The 26,348-nt window shown below is 39.3% G+C and overlaps 1 protein-coding gene across 2 annotated transcripts in view; it reads left to right on the forward strand.

The window, feature by feature from the left end:
* USP40 (ubiquitin specific peptidase 40) overlaps positions 1 to 25,536 on the forward strand; it is a 35,362-nt gene extending 9,826 nt beyond the window's left edge. Inside the window, exons 7-32 of one of the 2 annotated variants that reach the window (XM_054172171.1) lie at positions 157 to 300; positions 1,822 to 1,950; positions 2,440 to 2,541; positions 2,903 to 3,010; positions 4,621 to 4,942; positions 5,925 to 6,006; positions 6,979 to 7,150; positions 7,931 to 8,015; positions 9,128 to 9,198; positions 10,242 to 10,561; positions 11,430 to 11,553; positions 12,649 to 12,706; positions 13,327 to 13,380; positions 13,902 to 13,990; positions 14,847 to 14,933; positions 15,736 to 15,772; positions 17,832 to 17,896; positions 18,435 to 18,509; positions 19,853 to 19,976; positions 20,982 to 21,076; positions 22,321 to 22,439; positions 22,856 to 22,921; positions 23,159 to 23,369; positions 23,750 to 23,845; positions 24,609 to 24,703; positions 25,125 to 25,536. In XM_054172171.1, the coding sequence (XP_054028146.1) occupies positions 157 to 300; positions 1,822 to 1,950; positions 2,440 to 2,541; positions 2,903 to 3,010; positions 4,621 to 4,942; positions 5,925 to 6,006; positions 6,979 to 7,150; positions 7,931 to 8,015; positions 9,128 to 9,198; positions 10,242 to 10,561; positions 11,430 to 11,553; positions 12,649 to 12,706; positions 13,327 to 13,380; positions 13,902 to 13,990; positions 14,847 to 14,933; positions 15,736 to 15,772; positions 17,832 to 17,896; positions 18,435 to 18,509; positions 19,853 to 19,976; positions 20,982 to 21,076; positions 22,321 to 22,439; positions 22,856 to 22,921; positions 23,159 to 23,369; positions 23,750 to 23,845; positions 24,609 to 24,703; positions 25,125 to 25,233 (3,039 nt within the window). In that variant the 3' untranslated portion in view covers positions 25,234 to 25,536. Of the gene's footprint in view, positions 1 to 156; positions 301 to 1,821; positions 1,951 to 2,439; positions 2,542 to 2,902; positions 3,011 to 4,620; positions 4,943 to 5,924; positions 6,007 to 6,978; positions 7,151 to 7,930; positions 8,016 to 9,127; positions 9,199 to 10,241; positions 10,562 to 11,429; positions 11,554 to 12,648; positions 12,707 to 13,326; positions 13,381 to 13,901; positions 13,991 to 14,846; positions 14,934 to 15,735; positions 15,773 to 17,831; positions 17,897 to 18,434; positions 18,510 to 19,852; positions 19,977 to 20,981; positions 21,077 to 21,171; positions 21,213 to 22,320; positions 22,440 to 22,855; positions 22,922 to 23,158; positions 23,370 to 23,749; positions 23,846 to 24,608; positions 24,704 to 25,124 lie in introns of those variants that run through there. The other variant, XM_054172164.1, reaches the window with a different exon arrangement.
* Positions 25,537 to 26,348: the final 812 nt, after the last annotated feature.

Here is a 26,348-nt window from a genome sequence, read left to right on the forward strand (position 1 = left end):
TAGGGAAACTGAGAATTAGGGAAGACCATTTTAAAATTAAGACACTGGTCGTATCAGTTGGGTTCTAGTTTTGTTGGAAAGTGGTTGACCATAGCAAGGTGCAAACAGGGTTCTGTTATACCTGTGTGCTTACAAGTTCTTTTCATCACCTTACAGTCCGCTAAACTACGCAAGTTACCACCTTTTCTCACCATTTCTCTACTGAGATTTAACTTCGACTTTGAGAAGTGTGAACGATACAAGGAAACAAGCTGCTATACATTCCCCATCCAGATAAACCTGAGGCCTTTTTGTGAGCAGGTTTGTACTGTTAACTTTGTTACAAAGTTTCCATATACTCAGCAGTGAACTGGTCTCTCATGGACAGATCATCTTTTATTATGCATTTTTAATTCCAAATTTTTGGAATTCCAATTTCATAGATTCACAGGTTCATAGAATAGTTTGTATTGGAAGGGGCTTTTTAAAGATCATCTAGTTCCAAGCCCCCTAGCATTGGCAGGGATGCCTTCCACTAGACCAGGTTGCTCAAGGCCTTATCCAGCCTGGCCTTGAGCAACTCCAGGAAGGGGGCATCCACAACTTTCCTGGACAATCTTTTCCAGTGTCTTACCACCCTTACTGTAAAGAATTTCTTCCTAATATCCAGTCTAAATCTGTCCTCATCAAGATTCTATCCATTTCCCTCTCATTGTATCACAATAAGCCCTTGTAAAAATCCCTTCCTAGCTTTCTTGTAGACCCCTTTCAGGTACTGGAAGGCTGCTGTAAGGTCTCCCCGGTGCCTTCCTTTCTCCAGGCTGAACAGCCCCAGCCCTCTCGACCTGTCCTCACAGGGGAGGTGCTCCAGCCCTCTGATCATCTTTGTGGCCCTCTGGACCCACTCCAGCAGTTTGATGTCCTTGTTAAGCTGGGGGCATCAGAACTGGATGCAGTATTCCAGGTGGCGGTCCCACACGAGCAGAACAGAGGGGGAGAAACACTTCCCTTGTCCTGCTGCTCACACTGCTTTTAATGCAGCCCAGGATGTGGCTTCCTGGGCTGCGAGTGCACATTGCTGGCTCCTGTTGTGTTGTTTTTTCCAGAAGATCACTTTCTGAGTGGGAAATGCCTCACAATTACTGCAAGGGTATTATAATGGCCTAAAACTCAATCTGGCATTTGTTTGAAAGGAAGATTGTCACCTGGAAGTTGAACTTTATATTCATTGTGTGGTGATACCATGTATAAATGTAGCTATATACGTTTTAGCTGCCTGTAGGTATTTAATTTTTCTTAGGACTCTGTCTTCATTCTTGATGATAAGCTGAGCTGTACTAATGCTTACTGCCAGGGTTTGATCCTTAAAACACAGAAAGAAAATACTTAGCAGAGGCACTGTTATTGAAAAAGGCTTCTTTTTTTTTTTTTTTTGTATTGAGATGTTGCAGTGCAAGTTGGAAATGTCTCAGTGCTTGCTTCTGAGGAAGCCTTTTTTAGTTGGTTTATGTATGTCAGCGTGTTGCTTGGTTTTTTAAATCAGCCTTTTAAACAGGTTGAGCTGTTCTGTTATTTGCATAAATATTTGATTATTTTAAATTTGGGATTTCCACTACTGTTCGGAATCATGCTTCAAAGGTTGCTCAATAAGCCTGTGCCTTGGTCTGTGGTTTGTGTCGGTCTGCGCTTGTGTTCTCAAGTGCTGGAAAGCTCTTTCTGTTAGTGCGCACGGAAATGCGTGCTGAGAAATATCTGAAGCTGTGCTGATGCTTTGACACTGTCCTTGTGTGAAAGAATTACTGATATATATTGTTGTTACTATTATTGTTTTTCTTTTTAAAGACTGAAATGGATGATTCAGAGTACATGTATGAGCTCTTCTCTGTTATTATACATAAAGGTGGCTGCTATGGAGGACACTATCATGTTTATATCAGAGATGTGGATGAATTAGGAAACTGGCAATTGCAAGTAAGTCCAAAAGGTTTTCTGCCTTGCTTGATGTGTCTTGGTTTTCAGAAAGGTATTAAGAGCTAGTGGATGAAATGTACATCCAAACCTAAGGAATACTTTAGTGACACATTTGGTCTCTAACCTCGCTGAGGAGGCCAGTTTTCCACAGGATGCAGTCACTGTCCAGATAGATCTTCTGAACTATCTCACATTGGTGGGCTTGCTTTTTCTTTCTCAGATGAATTAATATCTTTGCTCAAGACTAGCACAGTTGTTTTAGTGGATGACTCTGGCTGACTATTTGTAAATAATGCAAAAGCATTTTTTGTTAGAAAACCCTGATTGTGGTTATTCTGTATGACAATATGCAGCCTGTGACATGTGGCAGAGGCAACCTATCAGAAATTGTTTTTAATTGTGGATGCTATTGTTAGTGCAGACTGTAATTGAAAACCACTTGTTTTGTGTGGAACAACAGTATTTGAGTTTCTTATATTTCTTGTACAGGAAGAAGAGGATAGGCTGATTGAAGATAAGGCTTTAAGAGATACTGAAAATGGTGAAGAAGAGGAGCATCCATTGGCTGTGTTGAAAGGGATTTTATCAGAGGTATGGTATGTAAGGGGTTTATTGCTTTGATTTTGATGTTAGAAAACCTAGAAAAAGTGGTTACTGTATGCAAGAATGGGCAGATTTCAGTGTACAGACCTCTTCTGAACTTCTTGTGAACCAGATAAATCCTGTAACTTAACCTGATTTATTACCAGTAGTGAGCTTTCATGCAATAAAAAGTAATTTTGGAGTATTTCTTAAGTTGCTTATAAGCAGATGTTACATTGATTTATTAACCAGGATACTACATTGGTTTATTAACAATCAGGAATGATTTAGGCACTAGAGAATTGCCACCTTTGTGTTAATCCCTTGACTTTTATGGCTTTCAGTATCCTAGTTTTTAATTTCTCTGTAGGAAGAATCTAAACAAATCCCTGTGGATCAATTAGGCCAGAAGCTATTGGAGAAAAAAGGAGTGTCCTGGAATAAGAAATACCGGAAACAACATGGAGCATTAAGAAAGGTAATACTCATGTATGTTTGTTTGGTTTTTGCTGTGAGGAAAACTTTGCATTTGTATTCCTGTTGAATACTCAGTAGGATGGCAACTGAAAATACTGACTCTTGGACTAGCTAGCTAGAGTAAATGTAAGAAGTTTGTATGGTAAATGAGTAGGCTGGGGAGCACAGACATTAGATTCTTAAGGGTTTGTCTGCCTGAAAGCTTGTATCCTTTTTTCATCTGTATGATTGGCTTGTAAAATAATTAACCTTACCTATTGAACTTTGTTTCACTCTTGTATGTGGGTGAAGTTGCAACAACTCTAGTGCTGCTTGAACACAGAAGCACTGATGACAAAAGCACAGTGGTAAGAGAAATGAGGTTTTGAAACCGTGTGCCACATTTTGGTTGGTTGTGTTTGTCCACCTGGCTACTCTATTTTCCAATACTTTGTAGAAAATACTTTAGCATTTGTGTTACAGATATGAGGAAAATTCTTGTTTCACTTTTTGTTTTTTAACAGCCAACATGCCTTTTAAAAAAAACTGTTCTGAAATAGAGTTGTTGAGTCTGGATAAGAGTCTTTCATAGAGGTAGATGCTCTTCAGATTTTGACAGGGAAGGGACTGAAAACAAGTTGCAAGCATCTCAGTGTTAGTCATTTCAAATCTGAGTGCTATCATGAGTATTATTAAACCTGACTTAGCACATTGGTCAGTGCAGCACTACCCTCACTGAACTAACTGGAAATAGTTTTGTGCCTTTTGAAGCGTCAAATGAGCATTTGATTATGCTTGAAACTGAAATTTGGATTTGGAAGGGGTTTTTTGTTTTGGTTTGTTAAGGGATTGTGTGTTGTTTGTAGCTTTGGGAGGGGTTGGTGTCCACTCCATGTCCCGTCCTTCAAGAGCCCCAACGTTCTTCTGTGTAATTTGAACACCAAACTTGTTTGAAGTATCTGCATGCTGCTAAAATGAGAGGAGAGAAAAAAACTGGGTGAAATTTAGCAAGTAGGTTTTATGTTCTTGGGATGCTATAGTAGGCAGCATTAATTTGGGTAAAGTGCAAATCAATAGCCAGAACTGAGCATGAGGGTCCTTGTCTGGAAGGAAGCAATTTCACAGGGACTAGGGAGCAGAAAGTAGCAATGTTCAAAGGCTGAAGTAGTTGGGATGGTACTGTGTGTCTGATAATAGCAGAAGCTTTTTGATGGCCTGTAGAGATCACCCCCTTTTTGACCTTTCCAGGGACAGAGGTTATGTGCTTGTGAGACATTTTAAAATCACTCAGGTACTTGAGCAATTTTTGAAATTCTGATGTTAGTCTGACTTACTTCTTAGTGATGCATGTATGTTGAAAACAATTCTTTTGCAATTGCTTGCATGGTATTTTGAAGTTATATAAGAAACTGAGCCAGCAACAGAGTGTAAAAGATCAGACATAGAAATGGTGATAGGAAAATGACATTTTTCTGTCTCAACTGAGGAAATGTATGAGGAAGCATCTGTAAAATCCAGTTTGAAGGGATGAGATTTGTGTATCAATGTGAGGATGAGTCAGGGAAAGAAGCTAATGCAGGTTACTAATTAAAGTTGGGTATCTACTTCATCTTGTCCTTACTTTCCTTTTAGTTTTTGCAGAATCACCCTCAGATATTTCACTTTAGTCCTGATGAAAACAAGGTTGGTCTGAAGGAAAAACACAAGCTCCCATTTAAGTCACATTCTCAAGGCCAAGATCTCCTAAGCCCTCCTCAGAAGAATGATCTCCAGTGGAATTCAGAAAAAAGCCCTATGAGGCCAAGGGACAGTTCCGTTGGTTGTCATTGGTTTGATCTCAATGATTCAAAAGTCCAGCCGATCAAGGAGAAAGATATTGAGAAGCAATTTCAGGGTAAAGAGAGTGCCTACATGCTGTTTTATCGAAAATCTCAGTTAAAAAGACCGCCTGAAGGTACACAAAGCTCATCTTGATTTTTCTGGGGGAAAAGGGGTGCTTCATTGGCAGTTCGTGTTCTGGAGAGCAAAGGCAGTTGTACGTTTCTGTCTTTTCCAAGAGCTGAAGATACAGATCTCTTTCAAGTGCTCAGTTTAAGAAGGACCTTGAGACACTTGAACATGTCCAGAGAAGGGCAACAAGGCTGGTGAGAGGCCTTGAGCACAAGCTCTACAAGGAGAGGCTGAGGGAGCTGGGATTGTTTAGCCTGGAGAAGAGGAGGCTCAGGGGAGGCCTTATTGCTGTCTACAGCTACCTGAAGAGTGGTTGTAGCCAGGAATGGGTTGGTCTCTCCTCCCAGGCAATCAGCACTGGAACAAGAGGACACAGTCTCAAGCTGTGCCAGGGGAAGTTTAGGCTCGAGGTGAGGAGAAAGTTCTTCACAGAGAGAGTCATTCGTCATTGGAATGGGCTGCCCAGGGAGGTGGTGGAGTCACCGTCCCTGGAGGTGTTCAAGAGGAGATTGGACGTGGCACTTGGTGCCATGGTTTAGTCATGAGGTCTGTGGTGACAGTTTGGACTTGATGATCTTTGAGGTCTCTTCCAACCTTGGTGATTCTGTGATTTGAAAAAAGGTTGCAATACCTTGAGGTTGCCTCTAAGGCATAGTGACCAGTGAATTGCCTGTAGCTGACACTAACTTCTTTTGTAGTAGGCTTCACAAATACTAACAGAACCATCTCCTTGAAACAAGTAGCAAGTTGTTGCTAACAATGTTCATGTATCCGTTTCCCCTAGGCAGAGATTAATGGGCAGTAGAAGCATTTGTTCTTTGTATCATCTCCCAGTTTAATTTTCTTTGTTATGAAATGATGCAACACCATTTCTCTGAGTTTTCAATGATAACCATACTGTAATGTCTCATCTTGATCACTTTTCTTGTTTGCCAAAATGCATTTTAAGCAGCTGAGGCCAATCTAGCCTATATCATTTGTTGCAGCACGAGGAAATCCAAGGTACCAAATTCCTGAACACCTTCTGAATGAAATGAATGCTGCTAATACTGAGCTGCAAAAAGAGAGGTATATTAATATAACTTCATCCATCTCTTAAAGAGCATTCTTCTGCAGATGTCCAGAGTGATGTAGAAGGATTCAATGTCATAGAGGTTAATTGGGGAGTACAACATGTATGTCTGGATTCTGCTTTTTTCTAGTTCCCAGCCTCTGTGTTCTTGGCAGAGCTAGGCATTCTGCAGAATTCCAAGGGAAACTCAGAGTTTAAAATTGTTTTGGTGAGATTCAATGCAATTCCAGAAGGAGAGTAGAATATATTATCTTAGTTATGTTTGTAGAGGGAGTTCTCCACTGGGAGAAGGAGGAATGACATATTTTACTGTGAAACCACAGATAAATGGTATCCTATGTCAGACACACAGACAGAAGAGCTGGTGGTATTCAGGTTCATCTAAACTTTTCCTTCTGTTGAGGAACACAAGAACCTGATCGTATGCCTGATTTGCAGTTAAGCTATCACTTAGGAGACATAAGTCCTGTGTGGTATCTCTGATAACTCTGTACTGTGCCAGTGGTGTTCCTTTCTTTTTTAACTGGGAATATTTCTGCTACATTTAGCAAATAGAACTGGATACAGATGGCAAGGAGAATGGCATGGCTGTATCTATCCTGACACAGTTTCCTTACATTTTTTCAGATTTCTTTTTTTTTACTGATCTGGAACACAGCCTGAAAAAGCCTACAGTCTCTACATCCTTAAACATGAGGTTTGCCCTTTTAGAAAGGTAGAAGCAAGATGTAGAAACACAGAATATACTGTTACAGTGCTTGTGTGGAAGATGTCTGTGCTGAGCTCCGTATTGCACATCCTGTAAATCACCTTTGAACACCTCTGTGCATACCCCTTGATCGTGGAGGAGGGAATGTGACAGTGAATTTAGCCATGAGGGTATCAGTTACAGGACAGCTGCACAGAAGTATCTCTGAGATTTGTTGGTGTTAATTTCAGTGGTTTATTTGTGTGTTATTCCTTTAAAGAGCGGAATGTGACTCAGCAAACAATGGTATTGATTTACATCTCCACTTGAGCTCATGCTACAAATTTCACAATGGGGCCTTGCATCCTTCCCTTACTTGGAAAGAGAGTGTTGTGGATTTAACTATTGACAGAAGAAAAACACTAGGAGAACTTCGACAGTCAGTTTTCCAGGTATTTGCTGTATTAAATGAACTCAAACACTACCTTTGCACTTGAGCCACAACCACATTTACAGATGCATTTATGCTGCAGTTTTTATTTTCAACAGCAAATGTAGTTTTAGGAGACTAACAAATAAATAGGTTTACACAGAAGGAAATATTGGTCTGTTCTCAAAATATTGAAGAAGCTGTGAACTTAGTGAAACTTTAACTATGTGAAATTGAAAGGTCTGGTAAGCTAATTATTTATCTTTAGGTAGCAGGTAGCTGCACATGGATGGCACTGAAGAATTTCAAGCTTCTTTGTAGCACTTCAGTTTGTGACAGATTTGTCTTTTTTGCATTTTAATGAGTTAGCTGGAATTAATCAGGGTAGTTTAAGAAAAAGGAAAATTAGTTACAGGAAATATTTAGCTTAATGGTTGAATGTGCTATCTTTGCATTGGTATGTTAAAAGAATGAGAATTTGTACAATGCTTTTTCAAAGATGCCGAAATAAAAGTTAACTTAGTGTTAGGAAATGCTGTTTATTTTTCCTGTACCTCACAGCTTTTGGTTAGTGTCCAGTTGAAACTGTATTTTTGTCTGTTTGGTGTCTAATGTGAAAGGCCAAGTCTTAACAGCTTGACTGTTTTCTGCATTACTGGCCTTGTTTATATAAATAGCTATGACTTGTTAAGTGTCACCAAGAGAGCTTGGTAGCCAGGCTGTAATAGCTTCAGCAAACTTGTAATTTTAACGGATGTGCTTATTGGTTGCTGCTCTTTTATATACTTTTATTCCCAATTAGATTTTGGAATCTTGGGAAGGAGACATGATTCTTAGTATTGCCAAGCCTTTACCAGCAGGACTGCATCTTTACCATATACTTGATGGTAAGACTACTACATACAAGACTTCCATGTTATTTAGGTATTGTATTTACTGCAAGCATTGAGGATTTTGTACATAACATCTTGGAAATATGTATTACTGAACACTCTCCAAGCTCAAACTAACATCCAAGTCCACTGCTGTTAAGTTATTTAGGAGACTCTTGTTAGTGAAATGAAGGACTTGGAGACCTTTCTATGTAATCTTTGTTGTGAAGTGTAGTAAGCCTGCAGATACTGTTCAAGCTGGACACATTTGTTGACAGAAATATACCAGTCTGTATGTTGACCTTGATTTGATTATGAATGTTTTCATAGTATTTAACTAGTGTGTAGTAGAGAGGATAGAAGAGAAAAGCCAGGCAACGTCCTCAGCTTAAGCCTAACCAAACAAGAGCATGCCAATTTATGAAGAATATATTAGTACTTTAAAATCAGAAGTTCTGTCTCCATCTTTGGATTGTTATGTAATTCTAGGTGTTCACCCTTCAAAGCCTTTTCAAATAGTTTTAAATTTTACAGTCTTTGTGATCTGTTAGAAAATTAGACTGCTACTAGAACATAACCTGACTTTGATGTTGACATCAAAAGAGAGATACTTATAGCTGCTGTAAATATTCCTGCAGATATTAGCACCTTTCTCTAAACAACCAGTGAGTTCTAAAATACCTTAATCTGACAGAGTAGGGAAGTAAAAGCAAAAGTGACATAGGCATTAGTATTTCAGAGAGTGAGCTTGGAACGTACAGTAACTCATTTCTTAGATGCAGTCTTTTTATTTTAAATGTATTGATCATCGTTAAATATCATTTAGATAATCCTGACCCAAGCAGCTTTGCCAAGTGCTGAGCTGGGCCTCAGTTTGCAAGGGAAATGGAATGGAAGCCTTTGTACCTCACTTGATGAGAGTGCTGTAGGGATGTGAAACCACTTGTTTTGCCCTTGCTTAAATGAGTGAATCCCAACTTGCCCACCATAAAATACTGATTACACAGCAGCTTTTGTAATGCTACACTTGAGGCAGAGTAGAATGTGCCACCTTATTTCACTTTACCATCTGATCCTGCTTCTCTGTTTTGCTGAGGGGGAGAACTTGATGATTTGCGTGTTTTTAGGAGACGAACTGACACTGGATGGCATTGGGCTGGCTGATGGAGCAGACATCTTTGTGTGGAATGGGAAAGAGGTAAAAGAACCAAATACCCTCTCTGCTTGTTCTGAAGAGACAAGATACAGTCTCCATATATGTTTTCAGAAGTGTCAATCTGTTCTGGAAATGTGCTGTAGGGTACTGTGCTCTTACAGGTTGTCACTGTATCTTGAGTGATGTAGAAGTGCTGCTTGATAAAAGTGTAACTAGATTGATAGCAAGTAGAATGTGAGATGGCCAAGTTGATAGGTACCTGTGGATACCCAGTGCCAGTGTATTCTGGAAACATCTGGTGGCTCTTGGAAGGAGATCAGTTGATAGTAATGCAATAATTATGCCTTATGCCCTGTAGTGAATCATTTCACATAAAATTAAACCGGTTTCTCTGTATGGTCTTCCTGAAATGCTGTGCTCCTTTTTAAGTGTTGGATCTTCCTTTTTAATATTAAAGCTTCTGCTTAACTTTCAAATGCTTGCCTCAGTGGTTATATGACACAAGATTTTATTCCATCTCTGTAATGTAACTTCAAAAATGTTTTTGTTGTAAGAATCTGCATTTTCTTTATGGTTTGTCAAAGAAACTTCCCAAACATAGAAGAAAACATCCAGTAACAGAGTCACCCTTGTCTTTAGTTGTACTTTTGGTATGGTCTTTGCTACTCCAGCTTTCTGCATGATTAACTTGCCTGTGGCAAGGAACTACATTCTTTGCCTAGGCTGAATCTCAGGCCCAATTTAAAAATGTAACATTTTTTATCTGCTTTGGTCACATTTTTGGATAGTTCTTTAATATCCTCAGGAGCTAAATTCCTCTATTAATCTGATGGAGACCAAGTGTCCACTGGCTTTCCTGTTGCTGTTAGCTGTACATTTACTATACATGCAGACTTGGAATGGACCACAGTTTTCTTTTCTCAACAGCTTTGAATTACTCCAGTTCAGTAGGCATTTGGTCAAAGGTGGTTTATTTGTAATGAGGAGAGGGTGTCTACCTTTTGGTCTCAATTTTGTTGACGCTTATCACTGTCCAATCTTTTCTGTATTTAATCACTCCATAAATGTTGCATTTCTTACTTCAGGTTGGTGGCACAAAGGTGATGACAGGCCCTGATCACGAGCCTGTGGTCGTAAACGTTCTTCACTTAGCAGAGTATAATGAAGGAGGGAAGGGTCAGCACTTCACAGAATCGCAGCACGTCTTTTCCTGCAGCACCAAGCTGGGTGATCTGCGCAGAGCCTTAGCGCCATCGGGAGGAATCATCTTAAAGAACAGCTCAGGACCAGACAAAGAAGCCAAGAATTGGGAAGTTTTTCTTGAGGAAGATATGAAGGAAACAGTCAAAAGTGTTGGTCTGACAGATGGATGCTCAGTGCTAATCTTAGACAGCCATGACCAGAGGTAACAGTTTTGATTAAAAGTATAATCGAAGAGAAAGGCAATTTAGACAACCTGTTTAGTTAAAATTATGCTATATATATATAAAATTTTAATGGTAACTTTGAACTTTTTAATTCAAGTTAATGTAATCTTGAGGTGCACATGGAGTCACATCCTTTGATTTACACTTGTAAAGAAGGGAGAAACCTAACAAGAACTTGTGCCCAGTGCGCTGGGACGTCTTTGATGTAATCTGAAGTTCTGAGGTGTGAGCTGTGTGATTCTCTGAGGCACTTGATGGGAGGAGAGAAGAGAGCAGTATCAATTCTGCTGAGTCTCCCAGTTGAATTCCAAGTCGCCAAGGACAAATTTCTGGTCTCGTTTTGCTTCCTAGAGCCCTGAGGTTAGGTTTCTATTTTCAGAGACATGTATATATGCTTATTACATAAATTCTGACTTCATCGTTGAAATTATAGAAAAATTATTATTAAATCAAGCAGTGCAAGGGCATTTCACTGTTTCTGTGTTGTATGTACAGTAGCAGAGAGAGAGAGAGACTCTCAAATTTTAGCTGTAACCAGGTTTGCTTTTACAGTATTTTTTCCAGAAGCTTTAAATCCAGCTTCAGAAAACAACATAGATTCTGAAGTGCCTTTACAAGCTCAAGTCCCATTAAAATCTAGTTACCAAAACATAATTTTTATTGGTTTATTCAGTACCCAGCCAAGAGGTGCCTGGATGCTCCTTGAAGCCTCTTACTCTGTGGTATGCCATCACTATCACTGACCTAGGTGTTGCCAGTTTGAGAACTTTGGTGTGTAGTCATCTAGCCCAGGCAATGTACAGTTTTTCCTGTCTTTGACTATCACTGTACTTGTCATTTTTACAGCTTTGTGAATGTGTCAAGTGGCAATTTGACTGCTTTTACCTATGATATCAGCTGGCTTCAAGTTAAAAACTTCTGCACAACTGATGAAGAGAAACAAGTTAAAATCACTGCCACTATTGAAACAGTAAGCAGTGTGATTGTTTGGGGACATAACACTGGGCCACTTCATGGGGAGTGGATTTAGCCTTGGGGCTGTGTTTTTCCATCTAAGCAAATAATGTACAACTTGGAGTTACCACTACTGGGATGCTTTGACTGCTGTGTAGTAAGACTGTAATGCAGTCACTTACACCTGTGCAGTCTACCATCTGCCTCATTCCTGGAGACACAAACATCAGGCAGGACAGGGCTCTGAGCAACCTGATCTAGTTGAAGGTGTCCCTGCCTACTGTAGGGGGTTGGACTACTTGGCCTTTAAATGCCCCTTTCCAACCCAAACCATTCCATGATACTACATTAGTGTGTTCTGGTGTGAACCAGTTTTCATTTTAGACCATTCTGTAAATATGTTTGAGGCTATGCCAGTAAAAACAGATAGAAGACGAAGAAAGTATTGTTTATTTATTATATATGGATTGAAGCTTGAGGAGGTCAGATTTAGACTAGAAATTAGGAAGAAATTCTTTACAATGAGGTTGGTGACAGGGTGAAACAGGTTGCCTTGGGAGGTCATGGATGCCCTCTCCCTGAAGGTGTTCAAGGCCAGGCTGGATGAGTCCTTGAGAAACCTGGTCTAGTGGAAGATGTCCCTGCCCACGGCAGGGTGATTGGAACTAGATTAAGATCCCTTCCAACCCAAACCATTCTATGAATCTATTAATTTCTTGCTTTCAACAGAAGAGAAAAATGCTAGTTTCCCCCAACAGGTGAGCGTTCCTACACCTGTCCTGCCTTTTAAATTATTTCCTATTACAGAAAATAAGTACTGCTTTGTTTTGCTCACAAAATTACTATTTGTGAAATACTAATCTGTAGATAAATAATTAAACACACCTCTTTTGTTGTTTTTTAATACTCTCTTTAAGGAAAATTTCCACAGATCTGTACATTTGTTAAATATATTTGGTACACTAACATTAAGTACGTGTTTTCTCTGCTGTGTATGGTGTAACCAGGAGTAAGTACATACCTAAGGCTGCCTTTTGTGGACTGGCATTTGAACAGCAGATGTGTTACCTGAATACTCGGCATTAAAGGTGTTAATGTTGTTTTCCTTTAGGTGATGTCAGATATCAAAATGAAAGCAATACGTGAGCTTCAGCTAGAAGAGGAACTAGGTAAGTGTTCGGCTACCTTCCTTTTAAATCTGACAATGTTAGAATTTACTGGTTAGATTCCAGTCTATCCAAAACATTGCTGTAAAGAGTGTTTTTCGTTTGTTGGTTGGCTTGTTACCAGAGGATGCAAAGGACATAAAGTCAACTTAATTCTGAATAAAATAATTATTTTCCCTACCTTAAAAGAAAACCAGTATGTCTTGATTAAAGTAAACTTTTTGAAGCTCGTGTTTTTCTGAAGCTGTTTGAGTAGGAACAGTTGTTGTCTTAAAGTATTACACTCATAATTGAAGGAGTGGAGTTTTTTTGACCTTATTCCATTAAGACACTCCAGATTTCTTTAAACCTTTTGTTGTTCCTTTACCTTTTGAAGCACTTGGTCAATTTTATATTATTTTTTGTGATTGTAGCTAATAGCTGGCCTTGAAGAGAAAGTAATCTTATGAAGTCTCTAGGAATCTCCTTCCACTTGTACTTCTGATGTAATACCTTCAGAGGAAGACCTCTAAGAGAAACCTGTTGAGATTAGATATAATGTATTTAAGACTAAACTTCTGAGCCAAATTTCTTTTTGGGTTGCTTAATAGATCTGTTTTTCATTCCTGCCCTTTTTGTTACAGCAAATGACAGTTGTCTTAGACCTGTTAGTGCAAATGGGAAACTTCTGTCTCCAGGTAAATTTATTTAATCGTTGTTCTGTAAGAAGTTCAATTGTGGGACTTTATGCTTCCTGTTGTCCTGGGACAAGGACACACACCTGACTTTGCTGATTTTCAAACATAACTGAAGCAGTATGGGCTTTTGTTCAGGTTTACTGTTTATTAACAGTACCAATACAAGTGTCCCCATCATCTTGGTAGCCCTTCACTGATCTCTCTCCAGTAGTTCTTTGTCTCTTTTGAGCTGGGAAACATAGAACTGGACACAGTAGTCCAGACTGGCCTCACTAGGACAGAGTTAGAAGGGGGAACAGAACAGAACCTGCTGGCCCGCACTCTTTTTATTGTACCCCAGGAGCATGGGAGGCAGCCATCCCTGGAGTTACTCAGAGCTTGACTGGAAAAAGCTCTTAGTGATCTGATCTAACTTCAGAGCTGTTTCTGCTTTGAGCAGGGATTTGAACCAGAGAACCTACAATGATCCCTCTTTAAAATGCAGCATGTTCTGATGTTTGTGGTTTTTGTCCTTCCTGAAGTGCCTGAGGATTATACTGTCAAGGAAGCAGAACTGAAAATGGGAAGCTTGCTAGGGCTGTGTCATGGGAAAGCTCCAACTTCCACGCAGGTATAGTATTGCTGTGGCTGAAAAGTCTCATGCTGCTTTTGGTTTGTTCACATCTTCCTATATTTGATGTAGTCCTCTTTTCACTCTTGTAATGAGGAGAAAGTTCTTCAGAGAGAGAGTTGTTAGCCATTGGAATGGGTTGCCCAGGGAGGTGGTGGAGTCACCATCCCTGGAGGTGTTCAAGAGGGGATTGGACATGGCACTTGGTGCCATGGTTTAGTAGTCATGAGGTCTTGGGTGACAGGTTGGACTTGATGCTCTATGAGGTTTCTTCCAACCTTATTGATTCTATGATTCTAGTGGTTGTTTACAAAAACAACATGGGAAAGAATGCTTGGTGACACAGAGAGCTATACATATCAGCATGAAGGCTCACATCACGTATCTCAATTGTAGAACACCAAGATCTTACACATGAGCAGTTCATGTAGCTAATGTGACTAATGGTAAATCAGTTAGCATTTGTCTCTTTATGGTTGTCCAAATTCTGTGCTCTGATGTACATATACTTTTGTAAAGAGTATAAAGTAAGAAAAGGGAGATACTGCTTTTGATATCTATGAGTTGTAAATATGCAGGAGAAAAAATAGTTGTGTATTTCCAAAGATCAGGGTGCTAGCTGGTTTTATCTTTTGTTTGCCACAGCTATGTACAGATGGTTAATGAAGCTGTACTGATGGCCATGACTCGATTGCATTGTCCTGCTTAAACTATTTTGCTTTAGCCCAAAGTAGTTTCAGTGCTGTTTGGCTGAGGGCAGGCTTGCAATAGCTGGTATGTGTGCATTAGGGGGTGTTATTTCACAGTATTTCCATGGTTAAATATGTATTCTGACAGTTTCTACTTGCTGTTTTAGCTCTTCTTATATTTTATTGTTGGGAGTGACCAGAATGCAAGCTCTGAGATGGAAATAGTTGTGGAGGAGACAGCCTCTGTCAAAGAGGTAAGTCTAGCTGCTTTTAGAAGCCTTTGCCATGCCTGGGGCAGGTCTGCTGTTCCTGGAGAACTTTGCCTTACACCTGTATGTCAGTTCAGGTCACCAGGAGACACTACGGGAGTGTTTCAGCTCCAAAAGGGCAGCGGGGAAGAATGCCTTGAATCCTTCACCAAGTAGTTGACGGACATCCTTGCTTCTTTCCAAGGATGAACGTAATGCAACTGCTTCATGTCTTCGTGCCAGGCTACTCCCTCCTTTTATACACAGCAGTCCTCAGTGTGACATACAGTTGTGGCAGAGCCTGCCACAATTCCTTGTAGTTCACCTAACTCTGCATACACAGCATTGAAGTGAGGGTAGGCAGGAAGAGCTGTGTACAGAGAAGGAAGCAGTTCTCAGTACTGCCATTCCACGCAGCACTAGCACTGGTACTCACAGAGCGCCAGTGAGTAGTGGCTGGAGAATGTTGTTTTGCATTTTTTATTTACAAAAGGTGCATCTCCAAGCTCTGGGACAGAATTTGTGAAGCAACAAATTGACAACACAGATTTATTTATTTTAACTGTTTGTAAAAATTGGCTTACCTCGTGTGGTAAATGTCTTGCCTGAAAACAATCTCATGCTTGAAGGGTTTAATAGCTAGCTCAAATATACCATGTCTGTGTAATTATATTTGGTTTAGGAATTACCCAGAGATCAGTCATTCAGGTTTTAACATTAGAAAATTGTGGTGTGGATTTGTTGAAAACTAATTTTATTTCCCAACCTGTGCATTGAGACAAGTCTCACCATATGTTTCTTTTTTCAGTGTCTGAACTTAATGCTGGAAAAGGCTGGATTATCAGGTTGGTTAGACCTGTTATTTCATTACTTTTTAAAAAAGGAATTCCAGGATTTCTAAGACAGCTTGTCCTACCCTAAAACTTAAAAAAGAATATTACAATGATGTATGTCACAAAAATGTGAAGAAAAAAGTACAAGCATGCAGTCTTGCTCTGGTAAAAGCAGTCTGTCAGTTGCTCTGAAAATCAGGTTTTAGCTTTGCTAGTTAAAATAGGGCAAAGCCCACTGTTCTTGACAACTTGTTTGGCTGCAGGTGAAGAGGTTTAGCTACTTTGGAAAGACTTTCTATCATAGTGGGAACCATAGCAAGAGATTAACTGTAAAAAAAGTAGTTTAAAGGTTTTTTGCTAAACCAAGTTACTCAAATCTTGATTGTTTTTTGGAAACCTGAATGAAAGAATTTTCTGGCTGAACATGTTTGATGCTGATAGAGAGGAAGGAGGAGAAGCAGCTTGGAGAGGCATTGCTTTCCAGCTTTTTTTTTAAACATTCACTGAATACTGAATCTGTGTCACAATGGAGTGGTGGCTGTAAACATAGCCATGCTCCAAAACCTAAAAAAATTCACCTGAAAGGTATTACTGTCAGAACATACATTGAATGGCCCAAATGAAGATGAAATATTGTGCTCTTGTGTGTATAAGAGTTGAAGTAGTTAATAGTGGCTTGAAATAAACATAACCTTTTTCATTTCCCTATAGTGTAGGTTTAATGCCAAGAAAGAACAGTTCTGGTTTTACTGCTTAATTTATATTGCCATTTTTGAACAATTGAATTCGGCCTCATTTTGAGATTTGTGATCTGACTGATCTAATTCACAGAAATGTCAGACTTCAGTGGACTTTGATGTTCCTGTTGTTTAGAAATACTTCAAGTTTTGGCTCTTTTTCCCCACAGAATTCATTGATTCAGCATGGACTTTTTTCTTTTTTCAGTTATGACAGTCAAATTTTGTACCTTGCAAGGAATAAATTGCCTTTTCTACAGTTATTTTGGTCAAATGAAAAAGGTTCAGTGACATCTGTTCCTTCTGTACATGGTGCATTTTTATATATAGATGCTAAATTTAAAACATTGTAATTTTTGGACCACACCATCGTTTTTGTTTCCTCCAACATGAAGTCTCCTGGTAGACAGTTGGGGAGGGGAAGTTAGATTTTATTTTTAATTCTTTTTTTCCCCCCTTACAGGGTAGTTTTCATTTTATTGAGCCTGTCATTGATTCAAATGATAAATTGACAGGGGAATTCCATTGCTTTCCACTTGAACCAGGGAAATAGGAGAGAGACAGACATTTGTGCAAGCCATGCATTTCCAAACAGCAAAGGGTTTCTGGAGTCTAGGGAAAGGTGTGAAGGTGGTACTTTAGAATCATAGAATCAATAAGGTTGGAAAAGACCTCAGAGATCAAGTCCAACCTGTCACCCAACACCTCATGACTAACTAAACCATGGCTTCATGTGCCATGTCCAAGCCCCTCTTGAGCACCTCCAGGGACTGTGACTCCTTAGGATGTCCTTAATATAGTTTGTGGCATGAGACAGGTGTTTAGGGAAATGATGTTGTTCCACAAACATAATTAAGCCACATTTCTAAAATACTGACATTTCAAATAGCTCTCCACATGTTTCCACATGCACTGGATTTTGGGCTATGAAGAGGGAGAAATGATTTTGATGCATTATGCAAAGCTCCAGAATACAGGGAAAGTTAACATACCTAATAGACTGACCTAGGCATTTGGAAGCCTTAGATTACTCATACTATGGCTTTACACAGGACAAAACAAAGTGTATTTTGTAGTGTATAGTATTTTATACCTCAAATTGCAACTTATACCAGTGCAAATCTATTTCAAAAGTATAGAGAATGTTTATATGTTGATATAGTAAAATTTTTGCTCTCTTTTACATTGCTCTAGATTTACTAATTTGTAGAGCTGTAGTTTAAAAATTAAAACCAAAAGAAAACAAAGTAAAAGAACCTCTTAACACTTAAGTAATGTTTTTTACGACACAGTATTGTTCACTAATTAGCCTTCCATGTGTGTGTTTTTGGTAGGTGACAACTGGCATTTGAGGCGGATTGATTGGTGCTATGAAGCAGGGGAAGCATTAAGTCAGGAAGTAAGAGGATCCCATTGTTTGACTTGATTCACATAGTAGTTTATTTGCTTCTAGAGACTTTCCTTGAAGAGAGCTGCTGCAATGTAGTGAACCCATGGTGGTTTTGTGTGCTGCATCAGCACACGTACTGTTGTTTTTTTCAGTTAAGTAGATCAAAAATGTAAATCCTGTGCATCTGCCTCTTATCGTTAAGCCGTATCCACATATTTACTTCTAAAGCCTTACCATGTGTTAAAGGTACATCCACAGAGAAGCATGAGTTGGCAGTTGGTGAGATGCAGAGATGCAAAGGCAATCCAGAGCTCAGAAGGGTGCTCTGGAAGAGCTCCTACAGAGCAGACTCCTTCAGGTCCAATACCTGTGTGTTGCTGCAAAGCTGTCTCCAAGTGCTGGATGCTAAATGGATATTTCTGTGCTCTTTGGAAGAGACTTCTGACATGCCATGGACATGGCATGGCTTAAAACAATCACCAGCATATTCTTCAGGAAACAAAGCACAAGAACATTGTAGATTTACAAATGCTTTCTCTTCCTACAGGATGCCACTCTGAAGGAACTTAATGTTTGCAAAGGAGATACTTTGGTTCTAACTGAAGGAAAGCTTCCACCAAAGGTAAAATGAGAGAGATGGGGTTCTCTAGTCAGTTTACAGTGACTGGAGATTTGAGTGTGATAGTTTCCTTTTATCCTGTGCTCATTTTAAAAACTCTTTCATCAGAAAAAATCAGGTCAGCCATAATGAGTAATGGGTTTTGTAGTTTTATGCTCTTCTTTTTACATTTCAATCAACATTTGCAATATTCTTTGTCTATGGTTATTCTTCTTTCAACTTTTGTAGTAAAAGGCTTTCTCATTGCAGTCTCTCTAAGATTGTGATAGGGTGGACAGATTTTCTAGAGGTACAACTCATGTTATACTGCTTCCTCACAAAATGATAAAAATAGAGAAACTTAAGTGTTTGCCTTTGTAGAATCATAGAATTATTTTGGTTGTAAAAGACCTCCAAGGTCATAGATTCCAACCATTGACCGAACACCATCGTGGTCATTAAACCATGTCCTGAAGTGCCATGTCTACATATTTTTTTTTAACACCTCCAGGGACAGTGGTTCTACCACCTCCGTGGGCAACCTTGTTCCCATGTCTGACCACTCTTTCAGGAAAGAAATTTTCCTAATATCCAGTCTGAGCTTCCCCTGGCACAATTTGAAGCCATTTCCTGTGGAGAAAAAGAGAAATCACCACAGTTGCTGTCTTAATGTCCAAATCCCTGAGGTGTGAAAAAACATAGGTCTGTCCCCCTGTGTAACCCATGAGGTGGAAATAAATTGAAATACAATGCTAACAGACTGTGTGAGAACAAATGGGCAGACAATGTGGATCTGAGCAAGTCCATAGTGAAGAAAGCCTCACAAAGGAAACCCATGTATTGTTTTCTATACATTTGTTCTTAGAACTAAAAAAGGAGAAGACAGACAGACAACCAAAGGAGAAGGGGGGATAAGATCTTAGGGCAGCAGTGCAGTGGCTGTGGTGTTAATAGCACACTTTCTTTCTGTATATGAAAGAAAGTGAGCAACCTCTCTGGCTCAGGATTGGAGAGAAGCATCAAATTAGTGTTTTCTTTCTTGGCCGTTAAAAGCAGGTAAGATCAGGAGCTTCTCAAGTGACAGAGCAATTGGTAGGTGAATTTAGTTTCCTTTGTCAAGGTCACACCTGTGTCCAGATCTTCAGATAAGGGTGTTGCTCAGTATCTGTAATGCCAGATGACAGGACAGTAAGGTTAGGCTTTGCAAGGCTGGATTTTTTATTTATTTGTTTATTTTACTGTAGCCCCTGTAAAAGTAGGAAATGAGATCTGAGCAAGTCATTTTCTTCTCCTGACACGAAGGTGAAACTTTTCATTGTCTGTGTTGGAACACATAAGCTACCTGCTACTTTCTCTTCACTTTCAAGGGTTTCCTGAAAATACCCATCTGGTGGTTCAAGTTTTCAAGTCATGGAGGGAAGGCACATGACCAAGTGAGTGGGTTGACCTGCAAGATGGATGCATTGCAGCTGTGTCCTGCAGGAAGTGAAGGTGATCTGTTATTTTGGAGTCTGATTGCCCTGAGGGCTCTGATTCAAAATCCAAAGTTTTAACCCAAAGCCTCATAGTCCTTCTGAAATCTACAAGTGATGGTACAAGTTTCAGCAGGTTTAGAGTGAAAGAAGCTGCTTTAGGAGACAGGTGCAATTTTTTACAAGGCTATGGAATGCTGGAATACTGTTCTCATGTTCCTTATTTGGTTAAGAGTAAGACCTCCACTAGATTTTGAAGCAGGGACTTTTCAATTCTCAGTAAGATAAATGACTTTTTTATGGCAGTGGCCATATTATAAAGCATCTATTCAATAAGCATAGATTTGGTTGATTTCAAAGACCACATGCACAGTATCCCGTTGAATTCCCTTCAGGCTATGTTGCTTTCAGAGAAGCTGTAAAACAAGTGATGAGTAAATTTTACATAGCTTAAAAGATATACAGTATTTCAGGCTGGTTTTGTTCTTCTAAAGGACAAATCCAAATACATAACCAGCTAGGTTAGGTAAATCAAGCATGTGCTGAGAAGGAAAGCCAAAATCAAGTGGGGACAACTGTGAATTGAAAAATGGGAAACAAACCCATTTTCCTTCCTATAGGAAAAAGAGTAGTTGTCTTTTGCTAATGAGTTGCATGTTGCAGTGCAGAACCTCTCTCCTTTCAGAAGGTATATTTGCATTTTTCTCTTTTTCCCTTGAACTTTGAGTTTTACTTTCTCCCCTGATGATTTCAGTAGCATAGGTAAGAGCAGATTTAGCTTCCCTTGCAGCAGGCTCTATGCATAACCATGAATTAAGACTATTTACAAATGTGAATAACTGGTCTTAGTTTTAGAATCTGCAGTACTGGATCAGTTAGAACTCTCCCTGTTTGGCAACTAAAGGAATGTATTTTTCCAATGTTGTTTCCTGAGCCTTGATGTGACTGTTACCTCTTAAGATGATAAACAAAGCCATGTTAACTCTTGTGTTGTTTCTTTTTTCCTCTCTCCACCCATCTAAAGATTTGCCAGAATGCATCCACACAGACGAGGATCTCTGTTACGCTGGCAGTATAGAAATAGCAGGAGAAGCTTCTGTGGAAGATCTGAAGATGCAGGTTAGATTTCTCCTGTATTGGAAATAAGCAGCAACACTGTGATTAATTGAGCTCTATTAATACTTATTTTCTATTTCCTTTTCCCTTGTCTCCAGTATGTTCTGATATGGCATTTGCTTATATGCCATGTTCAGTGGTAAGTACCAAGAGGCAGTTGGAGCATGTAGCTCAGAGACTTCCTTAGTATGTCCCCTGCAGTTGCCATTCTACCTGTCATGTGTCCTGACCTGCAAAAGCCTTGTTGCACTTCATCTGGAACTTTGGCTTGCAGCCCTATCTTTATTTCACAATGTAAAAATTCTTCATGAGAAGCACACACATACAAACACTTCCTAAAAAGCCACTTTCCATGTCCACATTGTTCCTGTATTAGTTTTCTGCGTCAGTTTTTCTCTTCTCTCTCTTTTTTTTTTTCTTTTCTTTTTTCTTTTTTTTTTCTTTTTTTTTTGGTATGTTGAATCTAATGAATCAAGAACTGCTTTGGATGCACAGCAGGACACGTTTGTCATTCAGGAAGGTATAGCTTAGTTTCTTTGGCCAGAAACTAAGGTGCCTTTTAGTGCTTCTTTAACCATGAAAGTATGGTTACAATCATACAAAAAAATGTCCAAATGCAAAAATCCCAACCTAAACCCACAAAAAGACCTAAACTAATCATATCATAAAACTCTTTCTTATGTAGCCAGTTGTTCTAATTAAACTGCATGGGGAAGGTTATCTCAGCTTACTGTGATCCATACCAACACTTACTCTTTTGAGTATGACTTCAGTTTCAGTCTGCCAAATTTCTGCTCCGAGTGAGACCATTTACATCTTCTGAAGAAGAATTGTCTTAGCGTGGGAATAGTATTGTGTCCTTGATAAGGGCCTAAAGGAGCTTGCTGAGCACTTGGCTAGAGACTGGGGTAATGATTCTGTCAGCCTCGCTCCCTCACAGTTGTGCAATTTTTGGCTAAAAAAAAAAAGTAGTTCAGTACTTTTGAAATGTTCAGTACTTTTGAAATGTAAGTGAAGTTGAGAAATGTTGAGAGGAAGCAAAGACCAACTTGCTTTGAGGTTAAAAATCAAATATGTTGATCATAGCCATGACCTGTAAGTCCCAAACAGCAGCTGGTGTGAAATAAATCTAAATACCTAGTCCTACTTCTGATTGCTTCAGTATTGCATTGAGAATTAAGAATTTTTCTTTTTTTTTCCAAGGAGATTGACTGCCAAAATTATTAAAGAAGTGTTTCTTTTCTCAGGTTTTGACCTTACCATGCTTTCAGGAGCAGATTGTCCCATTGCCCTCGTTTCTCAGAGCATGGACAATGGACAGTAAGCGCCCAGGCAAGCTTTTACGAAACAACAAGCAGCACCTCAAGTAGGTTTCCTATTGAATGTGCAAGTAGCATTGCAAGAGACTGAATGTTCTCTGGGTTGTGGGTGGATCGATGGAGAAAGAAATCGGCTCAGTCAAATGTCAACAGAAAACTCATTTCTGGTTGCTTCATTTTTTAACTTGAGAGCTGTGGAGTGAGGAGGTGTGAGCATGGTAGTGAGTAGATCATATCATGTAGTTGAATAAGTGCTAAGTAGTTAGAATAACTTCTAAACTTCGTTTTAAGTGGTTTTTAAATGTCATTTTTGTACTTTTCTTGAGATTTTAATTTTTGTTCCAATGGCCTCTTGCTTTGGTTTTTCAGATAAGCACAAGTCCACTTGACTAAACCAGTAGTTTTTTTACATAGAAGTTTAGAATGTGACTAGAAACGTGTATAATATTTGTTTTATTTTCAGTGAATGTAAGCTGGGTGCCAGAGTGGAAATCTGCATAGAACCTTTGCAAAAAGAAGAGAATTTAGGGTAAGATCTCAAGACACTTATTTCCTAGAGCACTTTTAAGATGAGACTTAATTGAGCAACTTTTAGCTAAAATACTGTCTATCAGCATTTCATATGTCAGTATACAAGGAAACTTTGGCGCTTATTTTTTGTTCTCCACAAATAAAAATAAGGGAGGGCAGAAGGGAGTGAAAACTGAATTCTGGGTTCTGAAAGCATGACTTGTAAGAGCAATGTATTTTCTCTTCCTGATGACAGCCCCCATGAGCTGCTGCTTCGAGTCCAGATGAGCATACCAGGGGAGAGGGACTACCATGACCCTATGGATTTGGTGTGGGATGTCTCCAAAGAATGCACAGCCTGGGCACTGAGGCAACGAGTGGCTTCCCACTATTGTCTCCCTGTAGATAAAATTGAAATCGCCAAATACTTTCCTGAAAGATTTGAGTGGCTGCCAATATCGAGCTGGGTAAGATGTGGAACGACTTACGATTCATGGAACCGTAGAATCTTCTGGTTGGCAAAGACCTTTTAAGATCACAGAATCCAACCTGCAAGCCAACACAACAGTGGCCATTAAACCATTCCCCAAAGTGCCTGGTCTTCTGGACTAGGTATTACCACTGCAGCATGAGAACAGCAGGATTATTTTGTCTTTCCACACTAGCAGAAAAATCCTTTAAGCCTGAGCATCAGCCAGAACCTCCCAGTTCTTTCTGAAAACCACAGGATACTGTATTGTTTGAGAGAAGTATGTGTTGGCTTGTGCTGTGGTTCTTGGGCAAAAATACTTAAGCAAATTTCTGAAATCTGCAGTGTACAAATCTTCTGCCTTTGATTTTTTTTCAGACACAGCAAATTTCAAAGAGGAAACGGAAGAAAAAACAGGAGAGTTTGCAGTCAGCACCTTACCACCTGAAAGATGGAGATATCATTGGGGTGAAGGTAGATTAACTTCACTTTGATTATTTCGCAAGGATTAGGACTCGGCACTGTTCCCTTTGTAGTATTTTCATTTCTTCCTGGTTTCCCTGCATCTTGATGCATCTCTATGAAAGTACTGCTATAATAATCTGGACAGTACATTGTGCAAGTAGGGAAATTGTTGTGACTAATGCCTTTGCTTCTTTTTCTCCTGTTCTTAGCCATCCTGGTGGAAGTTTCATGCTTTTCCTCTTACATCTTGTGCTGGCACTAAAGACCAGTGCCTTAGAGGCTGTTTTTTTGTTGCCATCATTTTATCAATTGTTGTGTTTTTTCCAGCTTGAACTGAAGAAATCCTTTCAAAAAACAGAGTATAAATTTAAACCCATTATATTTTCCAAAGAATTAAAAGATCTATTGAATTTATTACATAATGAATTGTACAGCAGCCTATTGAGCTCTGAACTGGCCGTGAGGATTATTTAGCAGGCCTGAAAGAAGATGCTTGCTGGATTTTAAAGCAGCAGGCTAAAATCTCTGGTGTCTTATCCCAATACATTAGACTATGCAGAGAAAGTTTTGAGTAAGGCAAAGCCACTGTTAAATGCAAAAACTAAAGAGAGGAGTTGAAAAAACTTTTTTGTTTTTTTTAATCTTTTCCACTTAGCTCAAAGTTTATTGCTGTAAAACTAATTAGAGGAAATGCACTGAAAAGTCATTGTGTAAATTGAGTAACATGTGGGGAATAGTTTAAGCCTGTAAATTTCATTGTTTTTCACAACAGAATCTTCTCCTTGATGACACTAAGGACTTCAGCACAGTGAGAGATGATGTTGGAAAGGAGAAACAAAGGCAGCTTGCATTAGAAAAAAAGAAAAGGTATTGAGTAATTACAGTTTATTTTTCTTTAGAAATATACAAACTGTTATTTTGCTGCTTTTCAGACTAGTCTGATACTTGGATAAATTTTTGGAGTAATGTTAGCTGGGTGCTCTCAGAAAATATAAATCCAGTAGTCCTGAAGGAAGTGCTTGGGCGATTCAAACTCCTGTCTTTAAGTTCCCACACTGATTCTCAGGTTTTTTTCTCTTGCAACACAATGCAACATTTGTCCCTGCTTTTGGAGATGAAAAATGGGCTTCTTGTCTGCACTGTCCCTGCAGAGGTTATAAGTGTGAGCTTGCAATGTCATTCTTACAACTAAGTGTAAATGGGGTTCTAGTTCAGGCCTGTGCTGCCATGAGTGCTAACAGCTCAACACTGATGGTAGGCATCTTAATTTTCCTTTTTTTCCCCACAGTCGGAAAGCCGAACGCTTGCAGGACCATATCGTCACTGAGGAGAAGCAGAACATTAAGCACCGTAAACCAGAAGTGGCTCTTTCTATCAATGTGGGCATTTTCAGATAGCACCAGGAGATGATTTACTGACCAGATCATCCTACCAATGTACTCAGCTGACGTGGAGTACCTCAGCTTGACCAGCAAGAGGGTCTTTTCCAAAGTGTCTTCAGGAATCAACAAGACAAACTGGAACAGGATTCAAGATAACTCTGATTTTTCTCCTGGTCTCTCTTGGAGAAGTGCTTTAGTATCCCTTTATCCATGTGGTATTATTCTCAGGCTAAGTAAATGCACTTTATCCATGAGAAAACAGACTAATACATTGAACAACCTTTCAGTGATTGTTTTGTAATCACTAAATGCCTTTTTTTTTTTTTCAGTCAGATACTGATATCTTGCACCATCACTACAGAGCCTGCAGGGCTTTTCAATGCAGTCATCAACAGTTATTATTTTTTGAAGTATTTTTCCATCCCTGAAATTACTAATCGTGTCAGAACTGGCTTTTGTCTCATTGCATAGAAAAGGAAGTCTGTAGTAGCTGGAGTCAGATTTCAGAAATGAAGGAAATGTGGAGATCCCTGAACAAAGTGTACCAAGTTGGCTCCAAAAAAAAAAAAAGGCAAATTCAGGATCTTGTCAGGCTCCAAAACCTGAAGCTCTTTTGTGATACAGAACAACAGTGTGGTAACTGTGTGTTTTGAAGTTGCTAGGGCTTTTCTGTTGTCCGTAAGTAAAAACAAAAGGGATGGAAAAAATTGGCAGATCTGAGGTTTGGTCTGAAGTGGGGTTTATTGCACTCAGGAAGAAGGCTTGTATTTATTTGTTAATACTCTTATGCAGAGGACTTTCCCTCATTTCTTATCCTTTCATTTTTTCTACTATTTGCTAAATCTGAGAAAAGGAAGTTCGTGTCACAAGGCTGATTTACAGCCTCTGTAATGTGGTGCTGGTTACCAGCTGAAGTCATTGTTGAGGCTTGTGAGATTGGATCTCAGGATAGAGAATGTCTTTAACTAGCTGATGATAGACCATATTTTTCTTACCCCAAGGCTGGGAATCAGAGTTTACCAGAAGTTGATGTTTCAGCATCTTTATCAAAAAACCTTCTAATGCTCACAGTACTTAAGCTGTGTTCCCCCACACTGTACATGATTATTCATAACCTCATTTCCCATTGG

The sequence above is a fragment of the Dryobates pubescens genome, chromosome 2, assembly GCF_014839835.1.
Source record: "Dryobates pubescens isolate bDryPub1 chromosome 2, bDryPub1.pri, whole genome shotgun sequence".
In the NCBI taxonomy this organism is placed as follows: Eukaryota; Metazoa; Chordata; class Aves; order Piciformes; family Picidae; genus Dryobates; species Dryobates pubescens.